Source organism: Pleuronectes platessa, chromosome 2, assembly GCF_947347685.1.
Source record: "Pleuronectes platessa chromosome 2, fPlePla1.1, whole genome shotgun sequence".
NCBI lineage: Eukaryota > Metazoa > Chordata > Actinopteri > Pleuronectiformes > Pleuronectidae > Pleuronectes > Pleuronectes platessa.
In genome coordinates, this window is record NC_070627.1 from 30,127,872 (window position 1) to 30,149,213 (window position 21,342).

Below are 21,342 nucleotides of genomic sequence, written 5' to 3' on the forward strand. Positions count from 1 at the left end.
TGCACCTGATCCATTGAAGTTATCCTTCAAAATGTTTACCCTCATCAATGCTGCTAAAAACTTTAATCTTGATGATGTTTTTTCCTACACCTGACATCTATTGCACTTCTGTCCATCCTGGGAGAGGGATCCCTCACATGTGGCTCTCTCTGAGGTTTCTACGTATTTTTACCCTGTTAAAAGGATATTCAGTAGTTTTTCCTTACTCTTGCTGAGGGTGAAGGACAGAGGATGTAACACCATGTTAAAGCCCTATGAGACGAATTGTGATTTGTGAATATGGGCTATACAAATAAAATTTGATTGATTGATTGATTGATATATTAAGTAACAGCACTCTCAAGTGGGACTTTCAATAAAACAATAAAAGCAGCACAAACAAATCCACTTATCTCTCAGGCACTCTGATATAATGGATACATTATATTCCTCAGGAGCATTTTCTGACATCAAGAAAGCCTATGATGAGTCGACAGATGCAGCCAAGAAGGTAGATGCCAGCGGAAACACGGTGAAGGAGTCAGCTGACAATAGAAAAGAAACTACAGATCTTCAGGGCAACGTGCAACCAGAAAACACCCGAGATCTGAACAAACTGAACCAGAGCATGGCTGTCCAACCTAACCTCACTCCTGTTGCCAAACAGGTGACTGCCTCACCTGACTTCCTTGATTCAAGAGATGATGTCTTATGGCTGTTTTGTTACATGGGGCAGAAACTCTTCCGCATTACATCACCATATTTGCCTTTTATTATGTCCCTGTGACTTTTAGGTATGCGGCAGTGTTCGCACTGAGCCCTGCACCCCTCTTCTATGTGAGGGTGGAGACTTGTGTCCACGGTGGGGGACCCCAATATGTGTAAAGGGGAAAAAGTGTGTGGGCGCCCTGCCGCTGAGTAAGAGGGCAAAGGCTGATTCTAAGGATGTGAAGGAGCAACTGGAAAAGCTCTCTGTGAATGTCACGGAGGCTACAGAGAAGGTGCACATATCCACTTAACATTGCAATGCAACTGTAGATTGTTCTTTCATATTGTTAAATATTATTATACAGTTCATTATTAAGCATTGTCTACATTTAACGTCCTTATAGCTTCAGGAAACACAGGACACAACCAATCAGGTGAGACAGTCAGCAGAGAAGTTGTCCAATAAGATGAAGCGGACCAGAGATGAGCTAGATGATGACTTAAAGGAGACACGTGACGTTGTGAAAGAACTCAAAGACTTCCTGTCAGGTAAAGATTGTTTTGGATGAGGGCAATGATATATGGAAGGAGAGTCAGAGTTCACCTCTGCCATTTTTGTATGTTCAGACCCGTCCTCCAACCTGACCCACATCAAGGAGGTGAGTGACTGGATCCTGCAAGCCAAGTTGCCTATCAATGAGGCTGATCTGAAGAGAAAGCTGGAGGAGCTGAAGAATCTGACAGCCATTCTTCCAGACAGCACAGCTGTGTTGAAGGACGCAGAGCCCCAGCTGGCGAAAGCCAGGAAACTGATGCAGGAGGCCCAGGATGCCAGGTTGGCCTTCACACTCCAAAATCACTGTCGCTGTTTTTATACTTTTTCTCAAATGAGAGTTGTCCTCTTAATGCTCTTATTAGGCTGTTGTTTGTTCAAATTTTAATTAAGCCTTAATTCATGCATTTATCCAATCACTTGCAGGTCAGGAGCTTCAGTTAATCATCAGAATGATCCTAAATAAATTGTTGAAAAGATGGAAAAAATATATAGTCCTAGTTATTTTTACTGTCATCATTGTTGGTTTGAGTTTTACTGATACTGTTGATCTCCTGAAGTTTTCACTCGCAGCAGCCTTTAGTAATTTATTCCAATTGATCAGACTGCTTGGAGCTGACAGGCTACTGTAACTAAAATAAGCACTCCAGAGGATCCAGACATCTCGGAATGAACATGTCCAACCTTGAGGTGGATGGTCTGTAACAGCAGAGACCACGTCAGGTTCCTCTACTGTCAGTCAAGGACAGAAATGATCACTGATCTTCAGTGACCTCTACAGTCACCAGATGTGAATCTTTATAAAGGGAGATTGAAAGCAAGAGTGTGCAGCAGACAAATCTGCAGAAATGATGTGATGTAATCACGTCAACATGGAAGAACTGAGGCAATTTGAGAAGAAAGGGAGGAGGTACCGAGTATTCCTATGATGTTCCTAACAAAATATGTAGTGGCAGCATATAGACTGGATATGCATTCTGAATATTGTGGTAAAATCATAATTGTCTCTCTGCAATTCTCGGCTTCTGGCTCACAATAACCAGTTGAAATACAAAAGGATAAGGATTTTACCTTTTGAAAGAGCATCAAGGCTTCATACATTGACCCATTGTGAACATAATTTCCCCTAAACTTACAACAAATCATTTGTAGTGACAATACATGTAACACATGTAAAAAATGTTTTCTCTGGTTCTACATTCACAGGGACAAAGCTCTGGCAGTAAATGCGGATGTGGATGGGCTGTTGGAAAATTTGGGTTTGTTGGAGGGCTCTCTCTTTGGCCTGGATGAAAAACTGCAGAACAATATGGATCTCATAGACAACCTGAACAGTACCCTGACTAAGGTAGGCAATATGTATGCATCAAACATTGATGGCATGTTGGCCCATTGGTGAACGTCACTAAGTACAAGTGGCTCTCTTAATGCAGGCCGAGAACAAGCTGACCCCAGCAGAGAAGGATCTGGATGATGTATCCACGTTGATAAAACCAATAAAACTTCAACTGGACGAGATCAGCGACACGCTGCAGAATGGGAGCCAGCAGGCCCAGTTAGCAAAGGCAAGTGCAGACCAAGCGGAAGATGAAGCAGCTGCTGCAAATAAGGTGAGGTGATTTGTTTTTATACAAGGGCTTTGTTTAGAGTCAGGACTTGGGGTGATGAGCTAAGAATAGATGATAGTCCTCAGTGTCTTAAAAATCTATGCTTGTCTTATGAGACATTTTGGAACCCCATTAAAGTCGCTTGTTATTTAATAATAATGTTCAGCAGTAGAAATACATACTGATACAACTGTGTGTGTTTGTTTGTGTGTGTGTTTGTGTGTTTAGGACCTGTCGTCCTTAGAGGACCAGCTTGTCCAACTTAAAGACAAGGTTGCTGCCAGTGTGTCTGGTGGAAATGCCGGGCCGGTGGGAGATCGACTGGCAAAGCTACAGCAGGATGCTGGAACCCTGGCCAACACCACTGCTGACATGATGAATTCTCTAGAAGGTAATATAGTAAAACCAGACCACCAATTGTATGTTAACTAAAACACTTTTGGTTTGAGGGAATTTAATTTTAAAGTGTCATTCACCTTCAAATGGGAGAGCTTCATTAAGGAGTCCTTGGGTCCACAGCGGCAGCTTCTCCTTCAGTCAGTTTTCTAGAGATGATTCTGAAATGCTGATAAATACAGCTAAACTAGGTGTCAATTTGATCAGACTCAACAATACAACTGCCTATAATGTCACAAGACAAGTGTTTGGGTTGGAGAAGCCTGTTATGTTTTTATTGTTTAGATGTTTTTTAGCCTGGATGCCAGACGAACTTAGCCCCGCCCACAACATTTGAGGTTGGGAAGTTCGGTCTGGAGTCGCTCCGATGGGGATAAATTATGCCCGGTTCGAAAGTGACCGGACCAATCAGATTGTCAGGGCGGGCTTTATACGATGATGGACAGATGATCAGCAGTAACGTAATCAACCACGTCATCAAAGTGCGCTTGGGTTGAATTCGTTTTCAACAAACATGCCTGCCGCTGGAGAGCTGAGATGTGTAGATGCTGCCATTGAGTCTGTTTGAGAAGACATCGACAGCGCATTCATTTTGAAAGAGGAACAGAGAACGCGGAGGCGACGCCAAAGCACCGCGCTAATCCCTATCGCACCGGCGCTTGGCTGTTCACACCAGACGCTGAAGCGATGCTGAACCGCCGGGCAGCGCTAATAATATCACCTGTTGATCCAGTAGTATTCAAGCATATACTTACTTGTTGCTCCAACATTAAACAACAGCGTCTCAACACTTGTCTTTTTTGGTGTTGTCTTTATACAACATGTTACGAGGATCATACAACTCACTGTACTTCTCCACTTCAATTATTAATTTAATGTCATCCATGTTGAAGAACTTCTCCGCTGTTTGCTCCGTTAAATGTCGGGTGTCGAGGGTAAATTACGTATTCTCCACTCAAGCCTATGTGGAGAATACGTAGCCCCCCCCCCCTCTCTCTCTTTTTATCTTTATCCCTGCTTGTGTGGCTGTAGTGGATGGGCAGAGGGGGACATTTAATAATGTCATTGGTAATCCGGTGTGAACCCGGCGTTAGTAAATAACTCACAATGCGTCGCCTAACATACGTCACATACTACGTTGCTCTGATTGGTTGTAGGTCTATCCAATTCAGACAAGAGGCATTTTTTTTCTGGTTCGGTTGAACCCCATAATCACAGCCCAATGGAGCGGTATCAGACTCACATTCTGACTAGAATTGTGAGTATGACAACGTCAGGCTAGAAGTTTTTCTTCTTCTTTTGACATCAGTTTTTATCTGCTCAGTTAAATTTTTCTGGATCTTGAACAGAAATTCAAAGTTTATCTTAGTCTTGGGATCGATAAAAGATAGTATTTCAAATGATGCAATGTGTGTCATGCTTCAACCTCCATTGTAGAATCCACATTAATGTTGATGGTTAAAACCGTCCGAACACAGGAGAGTTGACCTTGATGTAATCTTTTGCAGTTCTGGTCCTGTAAGGTGATGATGTGCCTTCTTTACGCTGTGTACTCTTATCTTTTTGTAGGTAAGGCAGATTCCCTGAGGAGCCTTCACGATCAGATTGTTCAGAACTCAACCATTCTCGAGGGACTTGATGTCAAGCTGAAAGACCTGTTCTCACAACTACGAAAGAAAGCAGATGACCTGAGCACCTGCCAGGGCTGAGAGTCAGCAAGCTGCAGTCAGAGCAGCATGAACAGCTGCTGAGTTGCCTGCCTTTAACACTGCACATCAACTCTAGCAGCCAAAGGATTGTGGGAAATCTGCGATTGAAGGAGATGGAGGGGTCAGAGATATATATGGCTACCGTAGTAATTGTTGTCTGACTATACAGGGGCTTGAAACTACATTCTTGTGTATTTAAATATCTTCTGAAAGTCTGTATAAACAGTAGGGACATTAAAATATCATGCTGTTTCATTTTCTTCACTTATCTGGAAAAGTCACAGATTCAAACTCTTGGCAGCTCTGCAAGAACCAACACAAACTAAAAAAATATTTTTATTCAGCAGCTTTTCATTCCAATGTTCACTGTGACCATTGTACCATGATTATTTTAATTTTAATAACTATTTTCTCTGTTGCATTTGTTGTTTGTACAGACCCAAAGTATTCCCATAAAAGCCTGTTTACACTTTGATTTGATTCTTAATGTTGTATTGGAGAGGCCTGGATGCTGCTGCAGCTCTTCATTCAACACCAGGCAGGCTAGTTACTGCATATTTATTGAGAAAACAATACAAAAAAAACGTGTGTGTTACTACATTTGTGAATTCATGACATCACTAGCTTGTGGCACTTGATATGTTCAGTTTGTTAACAAAAGCAGCTTATGTACATATAAAAGAGGCAGTGAACACCAGGTTATTGGGTACACCACCACCTTAAAATAAAGGTTTAACCTAAAAAAAAACATTTCCCCTGCATTGTCTCTGTGTTGAGTGGAAATTGGATTTATGATCCTTTGATTGCAGTCTGTCGGAATGTAAATGCTATTTTCAACCCCTCATCCCATGGCTATCTGACTTGGTGGATGTGTTGCTCAGGGTTCCTACAGGTTTTAACAAGTTAAATTTAAGACTTTTTAAGACCTTTTTAAGACCACTTTGAATAGAATTTAAGACCTATTTCACGGCCATACTGGCAAAAAGTACGAAGGAAAATTACTATGAAAGAAGAAATAAGTCCCAGAATTACTTGCAAAGTAAATGCATTCCCGTTCAACGGAGAAGGAATACCAAATATGAGTTCAATAAACGATTCTTTCAGCACAGAGAAAAAAGTATGGGCCGAAAAAATTGGCCAGAAATTAAACATCCCAACCCAACACTACATAAACCTGCTGCCTAGGCCACAATCTCCTTTTCAATTGTCTCAAGCTCAGCCAACTTCTCCTTGCAGCTCCTACTAAGAATATTTAACTTGGAGTTAACCTCGGCCATCTTGCTGCCAGCCTTGCCCTCAGCCGCTCGAACAACGGCGAGATGGCAGGCGTTTGTTGTTGCTTTTTCACTTCTCTTGTGTTTCTCTGACTAGGCATGCGATTCTAAAGCCTTTACCCCCGATGTTCCTAGTTTTACTGTTTACTTGCTAAAGGTGCAGAGGCCTTCAAAATCATTCCCCTCCACTGGTTTTAACCATGCTTTAAACATGCTTTTATTCAACCAAGTTTTGTTGAACCTGCACTTCCACATTAAGTTACAAAAGACGTCGACACACTAGTCGAATTTTCGTCTCTTTTAGCTTGATTGCCCTGCGCGTTTTCAATTGCTAGACACTGAGTATAAAGGCTGCCTATCTGCATCTCGGAGGTGCGCGCAGAGCACAGAAAGAGGAGCGCGCGCTGCATCCTGCGGCGGGAGCGCGCATTTAGCGGGGGTGCGCTCAGAGTAGCGCAAGCGGAGTGTAGTGCAGTAGTAATCAACATGTAGCGCGAGACAGAGAGGAAGAAGACAGCTGTCCGTCAGACAGAGACTGCTGTCTGTTTGTGCGTGTCCATCCGCGAGAAACGTGAGTGGGCACTGTGTGTTATTAGTAGTTTCAGAGTTCTTTATTAGTTAACTTGCACTTCTAGGGCTGCTCGGTCAGCGCGAGTGCAGCGTTATCGGTGGGTTCCTCGCTAATATGTATATACGGATAGATAAGGATGTATTTTGTTAATATAGAACCACACGTATTCCCACCCATATCCTGCCTGCCTTTCATATGCATATGTTGTACTGTGCTGTTGCCAAATTAAAGAACATTAACTGAGAGAAGTCGTCTGAGCCGTGTTTTAGCGGACACACCTGGAGCGGAGCTGGAAATCAGAACCGGCTAAAAAAGAATAAGTTCCTCATATGCAGTCCTTACATCAATCCTCACCAACACACTGTGTGTTCTCCGATAAGTTCTCACCGGGGGCTGCAAAGTTAGTGATGGTTCCATGCTGATTTATATCCATACGAATTGTTGGGGGGGTAACTGATTACCATACAGCTTACTCTGCAACGCGGACATTTAGTTATCGTGAAGTTGGTTCCTAATCCAATTCATTTTTAAGACCTAGCTTAATCAAATTTAACACTTTTTAAGACTTTTTAAGGCCTAAAATTCCGATTATTAAATTTAAGACTTTTTAAGACCCCGCGGGAACCCTGGTTGCTGTGCTGGGTAAATTCTCAGCTCAGTAAAAGTAAAAAATCCCCAATTTTCTTAAATTTGTTTTCAACTGCAAACTTCTCTTATTACCACCACAGTAACAATGTTTGTCCTGAATTAAGATGCAATTTTTGATAATATTGTCAAAAAAGACTCCCTTCAGAGGTTTCTGAACCATTGGGTTCATGATAATTGGATAGACAGAGAGACAACCTGAAAACATACTGTATCCAACCACGACTGTGGCATTAAAAACTGACAGAAAGGACCCAACTGTCCAGCGGTTAAAGGTACATTTACAGATTGTATTATGGTGTAAAGCAGAAAATACCAATTTAGTGATTACTGAAAAAGCTCTGAAAAAATGCATATGTCCCCTATAGCTACTGAAAATAAATAAATTTTGATGGCAGTATCATACAATTAATAATTATTTTAAGAAAATAAACATCATCTCTGCTACAGGAGTTTGTCTAAAAGCTAAGTGATGAATTCCAGCTTATATCTGTTTGTATTTGATGTTCACTGCAAGCAGTCATTCCATGTGGAAGTGTTTTCTGTGATAAAAACACAGCATGTGTCTGCTTCTGCAGCAGGGAACCACAACAGACATGAAAACACTCAACACCAGATGTGTCGACACCTTCACACCAAGACGGTTCCACTGAGATTAATTTCTGGTTAACCAGCCAATCACATGAGGGAGCAGACTCCAGACTGGAGTGGCTGGTCCTTCCTCTGAGCCACAGCATCCACGCTGCAACAGAATACATCACCAGTATTCATTAGAATAACAACACCGAAGACTGAGAAAATGATGAGATGTGATAAAAACAGATGAATTTCTTTAAGAACCTTCTTTCAGAAAACTAGTTTTCCCCCAGTCTAAAATAAGTGCAAACTTCCCCAGTGTAGGACTAACAAAGGATTATCTTATCTTATCTTATCAGTTGACTGTTAAAGCCTGTCTGTTAAGATATTTAGTCATCAGGTCATGGTATCTTTACAAGTTGTAAAAGTGTACATAGGCTGTTAAAGCACATTCTAGCAGATGGAAGAGGACAGCAGCTCTTACCTCCTGGACGACCTGAGAGAGGCGTCGCTCGTTGACTTAAAGGTATGGACTTCTCTTGACTCCTCGACGGTGAGGGCGTCACAGGGCTCTCTGTGACTGGGTCTCAATGGTGGACACAGACCCCTGCCTGACTCAGGATGACTGCAGGATAGATGAGTGGCATCAGGATTCCCGTTGGGGTCAAGGGCAGCTGCCTCATCGTGGCAGGGTCCTAGGACCTTTAGATCATCCTGGGAGGAGGACTGCAGTATGATATTTGGCATGGAGAGGGGTGAAGGGGAGGAACCACTGTGGGACCCCTGCAGTTTCTTCATGTGATGGATTACTGAGGTTGCATTGAAGGCTTGCTGTTGGAAAAACACGCACACAAACACACACACACACACTTGTAATACAGTAGTTGTACTTCTGACATCTAATATGACAGATTATATATTTATGATGAACTAAGGAACACTGCAGCAAGTCTTTAACTTGATCTTGTTAGATTTCTTGGCATTTAGCTGGTTTCAGTTTGTTGCCAGTAAAATACAACCAATTATAATAAATATTATAATAACTTTGTAACAAGGTTATAAAGTGCTTCATAAAATCCATGGCAATTCTGGTGCAAATGTATTGCAATAGTCTGAAAGGGAAAGGACTAGGGATGGGCATAATTAATCGACGATCGATTAATAGATCATTAAGAATTTCGTCGATGAAATAATTTTTTCATCGAGAAATTCGCTAATTACACATTTGACCACGGGGGGCAGTGTTTGAAAAAAACGCCACAGTCCTACTCAGTTACCTGCGACTGGCTGCGAGTTACCGTGTAGTTCCATTTCCAAAGTAAACATGAAAAGGTCACGGCGAAGTGTTGCATGGGACCATTTTGAGTTAAAGAATGAATTGGTTCACTGCCAACATTGCGAAGCTATCCCAGAGGCTGGGGGAGACATGAAGCTTTCTCGACTCGGTACCTTGTTTGATAGTTTTGAGTTACATTTGGCAAAACCTGTCAGACCTAAGTATTATATATTTGTAGTTGTTGTTTAACATTATGTTTTTTTATATTATTATTATTTTATTTTGGAGGAAAAAAAAACGAGGGTCAGTTGTGTTTAGTAGCACCGGCTTCTAGCTGTCGGCTCCGCTGCTTAAGATTACGGCAGCGCATATTTTGTTCATCTTGTAATAAAGATCTCAATGAGGAAACACGCTTTTTTTCCCACTGCATTTTAATGTAGCTTATAAATAGTGCATTTTTTAACTTGAAAATATTAATGATTAATCGAAAATTCGTCATTAACTCTCCCGACGATCGACGAAGACAATTTAACCGAACGCCCATCCCTAGAAAGGACAGAGGCATGTATGACCTTTTCTAGGTCAGGGAGATATAAAACTGATTTAAATTTTGATATATTTTGTTGGTGGAAGTAGCAGGATTTAATAACCTCAATAACATACATAAGGCTGTGACTATGTTTATACAGCACTCATTAATTGGTGGAGGCAAATGGAGTCCACATTGAGTCTGGTTCTTCTAGGTTTCTTCCATATAATGAGGGTATTTTTCTCTCCAGGGTCGCCAAGGTGCTGCTCATTGTGGGAACTTTTAGGTTTCTCAATATTTAAAATATGTTCACCTTCTATGTAAAATGCCTTGAGATAATATATATTATGATTTGGCGCCAGACAAATAAAAGTGAGATGAATTGAATTCACCCTTTCGCACACAAATACATACATTGTTTCTGTATCCCACATCATTCACACACAGATATCAAATTTGGTATTAAGTATCTTGTACACTTAGATATGCAGACTGGAGGAGCCAGGAATCCAACTATGGAGCCTCTGATTAACTTCTGATAATTGTTTTCTTCCTTTTTCTCCCACACATCTGGATTGTTTTGTAGTAGTATCGGAGAGCCAGCAGCACCTACCTTCCACTTGGATTTGGCAAAGTTTCTCTCCATCTGTTCACAGACAGACTGATAGATGTCCAGGTCTTTAGCTGTATCTCCTGAAATCCTGCAGTCAAGCCAATGGAAATAGTTATTATATTATTATTGTGGTTTCATGGGTGAATAAGTATGTTGTCATTAATCATTGAGACATGTGGGAACCCCATTAAAGTTGCCTGTTATTAAAGGCATCTATTGTGTCTGTCTGTGTATGTGTGTACGTGTATGTGTGTGTGTGTGTTTGTTTGTTTGTGAACCAACCAGGGGTGTCTGATTGCCTGTTCAGTGGTGAAGCGCTTGGTGGGGTTTTTCTCCATCATATTCCTGATAAAGTCTTTAGCTGTTGAGACACGGTAACTGCTAATGAAAAAATGCTGCTATCATACAGTAATACACATTAGGTCTCCTACTGTGACATTATATTCAAACTAAAGACAAAAAGCTAATTTATTAAGGATTAACAGGTGAGTTTCATGTCACTGCTTTAATGTGAAAGTTTTTCAGGATTAAGTACATATGACGCTCAACTCACTCGACTTAAAACATTATTATTATGAAGGTAATTGCTCTGTAACCCCATATTCAAGATCACCAAACACAAACAACAATCCATGAAATGGTATCAAATATATCATAAATCAATAGATACTTTTATAAACTTAACTATAAAAGCTCAAATGATAGCAAATAACAGAGACACTTTAACCAGCTGAAAAAACTCAGAAACATGTTGTGATGTATAAGGTAAATAGTTGTGAAGAATGAACACAACTAAGAGAAAACCTGCTTGTGTGTTTAAATGATACAGAGCCTCAATTAACTGCTGCATGGTATAAAAGCAGCTTTGTCGCACTGTCTTTCTTTGACAGGGTTAAAAGTAGGAGCCTGGAGAAGGAAGCTGGACCTTTTTTTCAGGTTCGGATAATCAGTCAAGGATATCCTATTTTTGTTTACAAGAACACTACAGCAGCTTTTAAATTAAAACTTGGAAACTCACAAACATAACAGGACGTTTTTTATTCTTAACCTCTGATACACATTACACTGATTTATTGCTTCTTCACACATATTATGATTGACCCACTGTTTATTGCCAGGGCAACTTTTACATGTTGTTCTTTTTGTGATGGCACTGTGACAGTGGGAGACTGTCTAACTGAAATAACAGGAGCAGGTCCTGCAATGTAATGTTAATTCTCTATAATATTAATTGAGTATCTTACATTTACTTCAGGTTGGAAGGTTGGTTAACATGTCCCTTAACAATAATACAAATCATTCAGGAAGAACCATCCTTACCAATTTAGCATTTAGAGTTCTTTTACCTGACCTAATCTAAAGCAACTCAGGAGAGGACCTCAGATAGACACGCGGGTCTATATTAGGTTAAGCTCTAAGGCTATATAAACCAATATTGATCTTTACTTAGCTGGAGTCAATCATAGTCACGAGGCACTATTGTTTCTTTATGCACTATTTTTGTCAGAGTTTATCAATCAGACAGAGCTGTCCTTAAATCTTTGGACGCTCACATCAAGCGGTGTGATTTCACATGGCGAAAACATGAAACTAGTAACTTCAAAATCAACCTTTAAATTCTGTTTTTATCATAAATGAGGCACAAGGAGCACATGTCAACATGTTTAAAAAACCTTTCTAACATTTTTTTTCACCCGAGGGGGAATTTAACCCACGTAAAAGTTATTGTCAATTGGCCTAACAGTGGCAAAGCACTGCATCGAAGTGAATTAATTAGTAAAACAGAAAGTACAGGGAGATTACATTTCTAAACATTTGAGCAGATTTAGGTAAGTGCTGTTTTCATACCTGACTCAGAGATGTCGTCCCAGAATGGTGAATGAAAAGCATACTCAGCTCTTCTGATCTTTGAAAACAGACGAGTTTCATTCTCTTCAAAGAATGGAGGGTAGCCGCAGAGCCTGCAACACACAGAGAGAACTCTTTTCACATCCACTTTTTGTGAATCCTTGGCCATCTACTTTTGGGAATAATTTTGGATACATTTAGCAGCTATTGTGTAGTATTTTTGTTCCTGGTTACAACAGCGTAAATATTCTAAATAAACTATGAACTCTGGTTTGACATATCTGCTTGGAGTTGTCTCCACAGGAAGCACTGGCTGGTGTATGGAAAAAAGCACTGCACATAGAAGCGTTAAAAGACATATTAATGGGTGCATACTTGGTTGACTGTCACTTGTACTGTAAGCCACAATCCCATTTCACCCCTTGGCACAACCCCTTAGCCCTTCCCCTAAGTTCTGCACATTCACGTGTAGGGATAGGATGTCCCAATACCTGTTGAGACGGAGGGGTAGGGCTAAGGGGTAGGGCTTTATACTAGGGCTGTGAAATGATTAAAATTTTTAATCAAATTAATCACAGGTTTCTATGGATTAATCATGATTAATCACATTACCGATTTTCTCGGAATATTTTTGTGAAAACAAGATTTATGACATTTAACTTTTCTTTTGTGCTGCAACTCAGCAGTTCTTCAGCAGTTATCATTGCTTTTCCATATGGAACATTAATATAATCTTCATCCTAAACAATATTCGGGCTCCTTAGCCATTGTGTGGTTGAATAAAACTTTTTTTTTTTTTAAATCAAACAGAAATTATTTGAGCTTCTTAGCCATAGGATGGTTGACATTTTTTATATTTTTTGTCACACAACCATTAACCACACCATGATAAGATCTAATGCCTCTAAAGGCCCTCTTAGCTACTCGTTCTTTAGCCAGTTGGTGAGGCAAACTAACTTGTTCAAATTCTCTGACAGTAAAGCTGACCGCTTCTTTTGCACAATGTGTCCTGCGAGTGAGTCTGGTTTGTCGCATTCCACTTGAACGCCCCTCGCCGACCAACACATGCTTCGCGTTGCGGTGGTTAGGCGGGTATTGCTACGGTGAAACGATAACGTCTTCTCGCAGAGTGTGCATATCACCTTGGTTTTACTGAATGTTCGATCTTTGTTTTTTTGGAACACGATCTTCCCGTCCAGAAGGTCCTCAGGTTCATCAGAATTATCAGAGCTGCCAACTTTTCAAAAAACCTTGGAGTGAGATTTTGTCGGGGGTGACCAACATTTTGCCGCGCACACAGCCACACACGTTGGTGGCTCAAATATCAGGGAATTGTTGGAATTTGGCGTTGTATCCATGTTGTTCGCTGCATTCTGGTGGCCTTTGGGGCCCGAAGTCGTTGATAGGAGCGGCCGACTGGAGATGGACAACATTGGTTACATTCTGTGACGCAAAGACATAGCTGAAGGTCCACCCCCAGGAAATGTTGGTTTAAGTAGATGTTGTTTCCTGCATTCTAGTGGATTTTTGGGTGGTATGCTAAAGATGTGCAATACCTGAACTTCTTCTGATTCATGTTCCTCTGATCATGACTTGTAGGGCCTTCTAGCCTTGAGCTGAACATTCAACCAGAAAACTATTGTTGTGCCTCAATGACCACAATATAGCCTAATTAATAGACCTTTGTTTAAGATTTGACCAAGGTAGGTTGATTGACATTTTGATTACAATGGTTTTCAACTAATTCTGAACTGAAACCTAACCTATATTTTAAATAATTGTATTCTTAAGAGCAGTTAATGATTTATGTTCGCCTCCCACCACACTTTCCATCAGACAAAAAAGTGCAACAAATAAAGTGCTTAAACAGTAGCCTTTTTAAGCAACACAATGGACCCTCTTCCCCAAAATAAAATTTGTCTGGAGCCGCAAAACATATTTGATAACAAAGCTAATAAAGTTTTATATAAAGTTATACTATACTAAACTATGGTTTGTTGCATTTATGAAATTATCGAACAACAATAAAGAAAACTGTTGACATTTGATTGATATTTTTACCTGTTACAACAAAGGAAAAACCAAACGCTTATGAAGAGAAGAAAATACACAGGCAAGTGTCGGCCTACTTTGAAATAAATTAAACACAGACCTTTGTAGGGTTATTTGAGTCCTCCCCGTATTTGTGGAAAATGTATGAAATAAGAAGTACCCTATTTTTAAATAAATAAAAACATATAGCTGCAGCCTAATAGCTTAAAAATATATATTTTAGTTGGCGAAATATTTAAACGAAAAGTGAGAGCAGGTCAGGCTGGAGGCGGACACAGAAACTGCAGCTCGGTAGAAACCAACTGCAGCTTCTGCTCTGATCAAGACGCTGAGCTCTGATCAGCTGAGACCAGAGAAACTCTGTGTTTTCACTGTTTCCACTGAGCAGCCGGTGAGTCAGTGACCAGCTCCTTCACGTGAAGGAGCTCTGGTCTTGTGTCTCTGAGCGAGTGCGCGGGGCGGGGGGCGGAGCCTCGGGACCGGTGCGCTATCTGGGGCACACACACACACACACACACACACACACTCGCCCGCTCCTGGTACTTCATGACGGCCTGATACGATGATGTTTTAAAAAATGATCGTGACTTAGTCAACCACCAACATTTTCGTCTCGTCTCGTCAACAAGTTAAAATAGATTTAGTCATGCGCTTCACTTCAAAGATCCAGGTTTTTTTTGGCGTGAGAAATTGGATGTGTGGCGTGAGTGCGTGTGAAAATTAACCATGGAATTATCCATGTTGTTTTTTTGTTTGAATGGCAGCTGCCGTCTGACTGCATTAGAGCGGCAGCTAGTGCAGAGGCGGCGGAATTGGAAGGTCCTTCTGCGCATGCGTTAAATGCGTTAAAAAAAAACAACGAATTAATCCTGTAATTTAATCATAACGCGTTAACGCGTTATTTTTCACAGCTCTACTTTATACATTACATAAATACACGTAAACCAGAAGGCTTGTTCCTGACTGGGTTAGTGAAACTGAGCAATTTTCAGTGGTCATCACTAGGTGGCACTGTATGTGGCCATGGAAGTCTGATTTGAATGTAGGACTGACTGATGCTAATGTGGTGAAAAAAGAGTGCTGTGTTGTTGTTCGAGACCAGAAATGTATTTACAGAATGTATGTGATGACTCCAATGGACCAGCAGTCCACTGCTTTGCTGTAGGGTTTCTGTGCCAGAACCTCAGGAGCTGTTGAATGAAACACAGCAGTGAGTATCATGCAGGTATAACACAATGTGAATAAGCTACATCCATTAGTAGTTGATGTATTTGCACAAATAGCGTGATACATATCCTCTGGTTATAAGTACCTGGGATGTAGATACTTCTTAAAATTAAAAAATTAATTTAATAATTTTGTATTTCTAAAAAAATTTACCTAATTGTTTGATCAAAACAGCTACTTTAATACATTCAGACTGTTCACACTGTCTGTAAATAATTACTTTTATGACGTAAATCACAGTAAACTATATATATAGATATAAATATCCTTTATACTTTCATAATTAAATGTACAGTTAGGAGAGCAGGGGCAAAGTTGCATATATATATCTATATATATATAGATATATAGATCTATATATCTATATATATGCAGCATTTCAATGATGTGTATACTCATATAACTCACCAACATATCCTGGTGTCCCACAAGCTGTGGACATGACACCATGCTCTAACGTCTTAGACAGACCAAAGTCACTGACCATGATCTTAGCATTCTTGTCCGTGTTATAGTACAGCAGGTTTTCAGGCTGCTCAGACACAGAGAAACAGAGAGAGAGAGAGAGAGAGAGAGAGAGAGAGAGAGAGAGAGAGAGAGAGAGAGAGAGAGAGATGTAAGTCGAGAAGAGGGAGAGAGGGAAAATATATGCATTTGTGTGTGTGTGTGTGTGTGTGTGTGCATGCGTGCGTGTGTGTGTGTGTCTGTGTGCAAAGGTCCGATGTATGTACTCATTGACTACTTTATATAATAAAATTATCATTTTATTTCCCATGAAATTGGTAGATGCAAAGTGATTACAAACATTACCAACATTTCTTGCTGTAGCACTGGATGTCGACATCACACTATGCTGTGACATCTTACACACGCCAAAATCTCTTCTCTACAGTCACCTGTTTGAACACTAGGGATCTCAAACCACCTGCGTCCGTAGATCTGTGCTAATAGAACATTTTATCGAAGGATAAATATTGGCAAGGAATTTTATGCGGATACTGTATGCATCATCTTGATCACGTTAAAACTTAGACAATGTAGAACTGTTTTTTTTGTTCTAATTTTCTTCTTGTCTGTAATTTTGTGTCATTTGTGTGTTTGTTTGTCTTACCTTGAGGTCTCTGTGTACAATGCTGTTTTCATGTAGGTAGCTGACAGCCTGCAGCACCTGTGTGATCACTGTGCTTGCATCCTTCTCGGTGTAAACTCCCTTGTCTAAAATTCGATCAAAAAGCTCCCCGCCTGACACCCTGCACACACACACACACACACACACACACACACACACACACACACACACACACACACACACACACAATCATTAGTATTTGTGTATGTCTAGAGATATTGTTGCCTTGCTTAACCCTTGCACCCTGGAATCTTGGACAGAAAAGTTCAGGACTCCTGAATCTGACACAATTTTGCTTTAAATCTTCACAACAAAGCCACAGTTTCCCAAAATAACAAACATGTCTAGTTGGATTTTGGGAAATGTATATAAATTATGTGTGAATATGTCACTTAGTGTAAATAAACAACCTATACAGTATATATAATGTATGGCAATTTCAGACTGTGTGAAACAGAGGATTTTTGGAAAGGAAGAAGCTGTGCGCTCATAGATTTATGTCAAGCAGATATAATAACAATATATTTCTGTATTTGACTATGTCAATATGTGTTTCTAAATTTGAAGTAACTTAGATTTAAGATAAAACAAGAATTACCACACTGCAATTGTATACCTCCACCAACCAGTGCAGTTTCTGTGCTATAATCCTTTTTCCAGATTCATATAAGATGTGTTCAAACTGTTCAATAGTTGGAGATATTCCGTCGAGGCTTCCTTGAGATATCCCATGCAGAAGTATTGGATTGGACAGACGAAGGGAGAAACCAAAAATATAATGCCTTAAAAATGTCCAAAGGTAATATGAGCCATATGAGACACATTGCCAATTCACACATGTTGTATACACACATTACTCTATATGGCACTAAATTTTAATGTTTATTGTATATTACACATCGCTTCTGTACAAGAGAATAGTGCCTGTCTAAATTCCACAGATACTCCCTTCTCTCTTTAAGCAGTACCCAAGGTGCGCCAGTCAGAGAGACACCAACTTCAACTCTCACCAACTTTAACTCTTCTGCGTATTTCACCAGTGGCAAGACACAAGGACACAATGTGATTTAGTTATGCATACTTTAGGCTAAACTATCCAATAGGATGCGAACACCTACATGTAACATGGAGAGTGACAGCTATTCTGGCCATTCAACAATGTGCTGTTGGAATTGTAGACGCAAGTATAGGAAGATATATGGGGATGCTGTGGGAGACATCTTCAGACTTGGGGGTGACTATTACTCTGTTAGCGTTTGTATATTGTTCCACCTTCTGGTCTCCTTGATGCTTCAAATCTAAATTAAAACCTTCTGCATAAGACATCAGCTGCTGCCTGAGTTCTCTTTTCATCAGCTTCCAGAAAACTTCCATAACAACAAGGAGTGTGATAATTATCGAGGTATTGGTAATAGCCAAGTTGGATTGAGCCAGGTTGGGTTTGGTTGAGAAAGCAGTGCATGTATTACATGTGTGTTCGCAGAGTCAATAACTCCATCAAGTTGAGTACAAATATTTTGTGTTATATGACAATAATAATAATACTTACAGTTGCAGGACCAGGTAATAGTGTGTTCGAGTCTCATAGAAATCCTCCAATCCCACCACATTTTCATGTGTTATTCTGAAAGAGTAAGAAAGAAACTAAAGAGTCACTCCCGTCCACATGTTATATGTTTACAGTGTTGTACATGTAAACAGTTTACAGGCATAGAGAAGCAGCAATAAAATTTGGGTTTTACCTTCTTAGTACATTGATTTCATTTTCCAGGTTGCTATGAACAAGGTGCTTTTTCTTCAGACATTTCAGGGCATACAGGTTCCCCGTTGTCTTTTCTCTCACCATAAAAACCTCTGAAAATGACCCACTGCGAAAACACAGCAAAGACAAACACATACAGTATTCAGGTGGGGGTTAGTGGAAGGGACTGAGACAGGGAAAATTAATTTTTTGACAGACCCCAGATGAGAGGAGGATCACTTTTTCCATTTCTTTCTTGATTTAACAACGTTTGAAAATGTTCTCTATTGGAGACGTTACATTCATGTAGTGTTTTTTATTAGTCAGGGTGTAACCCTACTTTTTGGCCCCAAAATCAAGCATCTGTACCAGTTCTGACCCAAAAAGTATTTTTTTGGTTTTGTATTTATATAGCGCTTTTCTAGTCTTGATGACCACTCAAAGAATTTTACAGTACAGTTTTAGATTTAACCATTCACACACACATTCATACAGTGCATCTATTCGCAGCAGCTTGTTATTCTATGGGGGGGCAATTTACACCTTTGACTAGTTAAACTTTTTTTGTGTATTACCTTCATGGTAAGATTTGTATACTGAGACTATCGAAATCATTCTACTGTATTCACTAATCATTACCTCTAAAACCATCATATAACTTGAATTTAATTCAACTTCAATAGGGAGAATGAGGCTGTCCTGTAAAATTTAAAATCAAATTGATGTATTACTTTAAATTACTGAATGCACCTGAATGTGAAAATCATACAAATAGATCTGCAAAGTAACACATTTGTTAACTCCAACACTTGTCAACACACACTTCCACGTGCTTATGCAACCTCCATTTGTATACATTTAGTACACCCATATACCAATATAGTCAGCTAGACTCTTAATCCTATAATGAAGTGGTGCTAGGATGTTCCTGCACTGCTGGTCTGACGTCAGTGCTCAGGAACAACACTCACACACACTCACACACACTCGCTCTCACACACGCACGCACGCACGCACGCACGCACACACACACACACACACACACACACACACACACACACACACACACACACACACACACACACACACACACACACACACACACACACACACACACACACACATACACACACACACACACACACAAGAGCCTGACTCATTCACAGCCAGTCAAAGAGGGGCACTTTAAGCAGCTTAGAGTGCAGGACAGGCCCGGGGAAATAGCACCTTCAGCAACAACCCGCTTGTTAGGGTTCATTGTACTGACCTGTGCTGATATGAAGCCAACCTGGTATCAATACATTTACAACCATTTCGCAGGTGCAGTATATTGTGCAGCCTTAGTGTGGCTCACTATATTAAGTGCTCCACTGATTAGTTTAGCTGCGAGTAGATTACACAGATACTTTAAGAGGCTCCACTGATAAAACAAGCTCAATCTGTCACGTTCACAGTAGTCAGTAGTAACTTTTACAGATTGAAATCAGAGCAGTGGCTGCAACCAATTCTATATTGGATAATGGTTTGATATTTGCTCATCGTAATAACTCATTACACAAATCTGGAGTCACACCTGTTCCCTGGGGGAAATCTCCACATTCAGTGAAGGCTGAAACATAAATTAAAGATGTAGCACAAAGAGCCACTGGCTGTCGTTTCAAATTCAATTAATGTTGTGGTTTGGATTGTGTGAACTTGTTTTTAACTGCTTCTGCTGCATCAGTCTGTATCTGCAGGATTTTTTGACACAGCCACTCACAAAGCATTGTACCAAGCCTCACTGCTGTTTGATGTCTGTGCCAGCTACCATCAACAAATGGGTTTTAAGTCCTGATTCCATTAAATAATGGCTTGAAAAATATATTAGCTCTCTGCAATATTATGGTAAAACCAATAATGGTTAAACCAGAGGGTGCTTTCAAATTGAAGCACTCAACATGCATTTGTCAGTGAACAGTTTTGCCTTGTCAACTAATGTCCATTATATGTGAACTGATTTGTTTTTTCAATTTGCAACAATACATTTGTCCACATAACTAAAAACATGAAAGCTGCTTCAAGAGCTTCACAGGACAATCGCATAGTCTTTCTCTCAACTGTATGTATTTTCTGCTGGAATACTTACGATCCCATTTTCCCCTTGAAGTCAAAGACATCCTTGATGTTACTGATGCTTTTCTTCCAGCTGCAGATGATATCCTTCCGCCCCATCTTGACTCTGATGTTGCCGCAGACTCCTGAAGTACAGGCGACATGAAAAATTGAACTTTTGTATGTGTTAAACAGAACAGAAATGTAGCATTACAATTGGAAATAACAATCCCAAATCCTGTACATCAGTGCACACACTTTGCTATTTATTCTCTGTTCCTTACATATGACCATACCTAGTAGTACATAGTTTGGCCCACAATAATCTAATTCTGTAAAATGTTGCTTATTTTTTACAATGTAGTAAACTACTTTAACATGTCACCAAGAGCTTAGGGTTTTCTTCATGTAAAAAATGTCCCTATATAACTTTTGTTATGATATTGTGCATAAATAATCTATAATTACTTCAGACCACATCTTTAAGTGCAACATCAAACATATATTTTACCGAAAATAGGTTAATTAGTCCAGAGAGTTCTAAGGGGCAGGACCCAAAAAAATGCAAGCCTATGTGATATAGAATTAAGGACATACTGTATAAATGTAAAGCTCATGAAAGGCTGAGCTACAAATGTCATGGTCTTATCTACCCATCAGAGTTTCATATGCAGCTAGTATAATTATCAGGAAATTTTGTCTGTCTCTTCTTAGTTTTCTGATTAGCACAATTGCCATTTTATACATCCCAGATCACAGAAGGAATTTGATGTGAAGGATCTCATGGGCATTAAGGAGACCTTATAGTTGCCCCTTAA

The 21,342-nt window shown here is 40.0% G+C and overlaps 2 protein-coding genes across 3 annotated transcripts in view; one reads left to right on the plus strand and one right to left on the minus strand.

Annotated features, from left to right (window-relative positions):
• The window catches only part of LOC128452262 (laminin subunit beta-3), a 26,339-nt gene extending 19,294 nt beyond the window's left edge, over nucleotides 1-7,045 (plus strand). For both annotated transcript variants that reach the window (XM_053435513.1, XM_053435514.1), the window contains 8 exons: nucleotides 435-646; nucleotides 774-980; nucleotides 1,092-1,236; nucleotides 1,315-1,522; nucleotides 2,447-2,588; nucleotides 2,674-2,850; nucleotides 3,076-3,238; nucleotides 4,813-7,045. In XM_053435513.1, the coding sequence (XP_053291488.1) occupies nucleotides 435-646; nucleotides 774-980; nucleotides 1,092-1,236; nucleotides 1,315-1,522; nucleotides 2,447-2,588; nucleotides 2,674-2,850; nucleotides 3,076-3,238; nucleotides 4,813-4,952 (1,394 nt within the window). In that variant the 3' untranslated portion in view covers nucleotides 4,953-7,045. The remainder of the gene's footprint in view (nucleotides 1-434; nucleotides 647-773; nucleotides 981-1,091; nucleotides 1,237-1,314; nucleotides 1,523-2,446; nucleotides 2,589-2,673; nucleotides 2,851-3,075; nucleotides 3,239-4,812) is intronic.
• Nucleotides 6,810-20,659, minus strand: LOC128452288 (calcium/calmodulin-dependent protein kinase type 1D). The gene is made up of 11 exons (XM_053435515.1): nucleotides 20,559-20,659; nucleotides 18,435-18,560; nucleotides 18,242-18,316; nucleotides 16,675-16,813; nucleotides 15,972-16,095; nucleotides 15,451-15,526; nucleotides 12,285-12,397; nucleotides 10,719-10,797; nucleotides 10,437-10,524; nucleotides 8,503-8,849; nucleotides 6,810-8,184 (listed from the first exon to the last, which is right to left on the minus strand). The coding sequence occupies exons 1-11, from the start codon at nucleotides 20,642-20,644 to the stop codon at nucleotides 8,121-8,123; spliced, it is 1,317 nt and encodes a 438-aa protein (XP_053291490.1). The 5' UTR covers nucleotides 20,645-20,659; the 3' UTR covers nucleotides 6,810-8,120.
• Between the last annotated feature and the right edge of the window lie 683 nt (nucleotides 20,660-21,342).